The 2,794-nt window shown below is 39.9% G+C and overlaps 1 protein-coding gene across 1 annotated transcript; it reads right to left on the reverse strand.

Annotated features, from left to right (window-relative positions):
• Positions 1-1,849: 1,849 nt before the first annotated feature.
• On the reverse strand, positions 1,850-2,794 carry LOC110218074 (olfactory receptor 8G50-like). The gene has a single exon (XM_021000621.1). It carries the CDS (start codon positions 2,789-2,791, stop codon positions 1,850-1,852), a length of 942 nt encoding a protein of 313 aa, XP_020856280.1. The 5' UTR covers positions 2,792-2,794.

Genomic DNA, 2,794 nt, shown 5'->3' on the forward strand with positions numbered 1-2,794 from the left:
AAAGTCTCTTACAGTGGAGGGGAAAGGGGAAGGTGAGAGGGAATGATGAATCTTATTCTCATAGGATTTGGCTTAAGGAGGGAATAACATACACATTCAATTGGGTATGGAAATCTGTCTTACCCTACAGGAAAATAGGGGGAGAAGGGGACAAGAGAGCAGGGGGATGATAGAGAGGAGGGCAGATTGGGAAAGGGTAATCAGAAGTAAATACTTCTGAGGAGGGACAGGGTCAAAAGAAAGAATAGAATAAATGGGAGGGCAGATAGGATTAAGGGAAATAGAGTTAGTTTTTCACAACATGTCTGCTACGAAAGTGTTTTGCATAACTGCACATGTACAACCTATATTGAGTTGCTTGCCTTTTCAATGATGGTGGGTGGGGAGGGAGGAAGAGAGAAAATTTGAAACCTAAAGTTTTAAAAACATATATTTAAAAAAAGTTTTCACATGCTCTGAGGAAATAAGAAATACAGGAAATGGGGTACAGAAGTCTATCCTGCCTTACAGGAAAATAGAAGGGGAAGGGGATAAAAGAAGGGAGGAGAGAAAGAAAAGAGGAGAGACTAGGGGAAGGGATATTTAGAATACATGCCATCTTTGGGTGAGGGGAGGGTGAGACGGATTGTAAATGTGGAACTCAAAAACTTGTGGAAATGAGTATTGAAAACTGCAAATAAATAAATCTATATTAAAAAAAAAGAAAACTGCAAAGAAATTAGTTTAAAGAAGAGAGGTTGAAGAGTTTGCTCTGAGTCCTTCATAATGCTGCTGACTCCTGAGAAAATCAGCTGAAGAGTAAACCTCAAAAAGCTGGGATAAGGTTGGTGGAGCTAGTAACATTTGTTTCTTTCAACAACCCCAAATCACTGTCTTCCTTACACCTTTTCTTTTCCAAATTCTGTGAAATAGGATAGGGTTCATAGGGTCATCAGATTTAGATGTAAAAGATGTAGAGAACATTTAGTTCACCCATGTCATTTTACACATACAGAAACTGAAAATCAAAAAATTGGAGTGATTTGCTTAAAGGATGCACAGGAAATAAATAATGTTCAGAACTGTTTTTTTTTTCTTTCCTACTCTACCTGTACTTCATATAACATCCTGGTATCAGCTTGAGTATCAACTGTTTTAGTGTATATATTATGAAACTTTGGCCATCACTTTGACTCTTTTCATGGAGCAGTGTCCCAGAGCTACTGTTGGAGAGGAGCCTTGTTCCCATAGATGTTGTTACTATGAAATATAAACAGAGTTATCATTAAAAAAAAAAGTCCTTGAATGTGGGGGTAGCTAGGTGGCACAGTGGATAGAGCATTGACCCTAGAGTCAGGAGGACTTGAGTTCAAATCTGGCCTCTGACACCTAACACTTGCTAGCTATGTGACCCTAGGCAAGTGACTTAACCCCATTGCTTAGCCCCAGCCCCCTCCCCCCAAAAAAGTGTTTGAATGCAAGAACTATTTTTCATTTGTCATTGTATTATCAATAACTTGTATAGTGTCTTATATTCAATAAGTATGCAAATAAATGTTTAATAAATTTGATAGAACTATATACAGGAACCAGGACCTCTCTCTCTCTCTCTCTCCTCTCTTCTCTCTCTCTCTCTCTCTCTCTCTCTCTCTCTCTCTCTGTCTCTCTTCTCTTTCTCTCTCTCTCCATTTCAGCATGCACTAAACCCATTAACTGGCTATTCTAATATTTCTCCTTTCACTGGAATGCTCTTTTTATAACTTCTTTTTTTTCTTTTTTACACATTTGGGGTTAAGTAACTTGCCCAGGGTCACACAGCTAGTAAGTGTTATGTGTCTGAGGCCGGATTTGAATTCACATCCTCCTGACTTCAGGGCCGGTGCCCTATCCACCTTTCTATAAGTTTATTCAAGGCACTTTTGACATCCTTATTTCTCAGACTGTAGATTAGGGGGTTTAGCATGGGCACTATAATAGTGTAAAAGACAGAGGACACTTTCCCCTGATCCATGGAGCTAGATGAAGATGACTGCAGGTACATGAATGCACCAGAGCCAAAGAAGACACCAACTGCTATAATATGAGAGCTGCAGGTCCTGAAGGCTTTTGATCTGCCTTCAGTGGATTGAATTTTTAAAATGCTAGCAATGATCAAGACATAAGAGCAAATAATGATCAGAGTTGGGCAAAGGACATTAAATGAACTGAAGGCCAGATTCAAAGCTTCATTCACATAGGTACTAGAACAAGAGAGCTTCAAGAGTGGAGGGAGATCACAGAAGTAATGATTGATAGCATTCTCCTTACAGAAGAGTACTCTAAGCAAGCAGCCTGTGTGAACTGTGGCCTCAGCGAGGCCCAATGCATACACCCCACTCACCAACCATGAGCATATCTGATAAGACATCATAAGACTATAAAGAAGGGGATGACATATAGCAACATAGCGGTCATATGCCATCACAGCCAACATTTGAGACTCAGAAATTACAAAAATGACAAAAAAATAGAACTGGGTCATGCACTCAGAGTAGGAAATAGTATTCTTCTCTGACACAAAGTTCACTAGCATTTTGGGAGTGATGATAGTTGATTGACAGAGATCAATGAAGGACAAATTGCAAAGGAAACAATACATGGGAGTGTGAAGAGGGGAACTGAGTCTAATCAGTATGATCATGCCCAGATTCCCAACCACAGCGATGACATAGATGCCAAGGAATAGGAGGAAGAGAGGCAGCTGGAGCTCTGGCTGATCTGTCAGTCCTGTAAGGATAAACTCAGTCACTAGTGAATAATTTGCTGTAGCCATTCT

The sequence above is a fragment of the Phascolarctos cinereus genome, unplaced genomic scaffold (assembly GCF_003287225.1).
Source record: "Phascolarctos cinereus isolate Bilbo 61053 unplaced genomic scaffold, phaCin_HiC Scaffold_726;HRSCAF=1367, whole genome shotgun sequence".
Lineage (NCBI taxonomy): Eukaryota > Metazoa > Chordata > Mammalia > Diprotodontia > Phascolarctidae > Phascolarctos > Phascolarctos cinereus.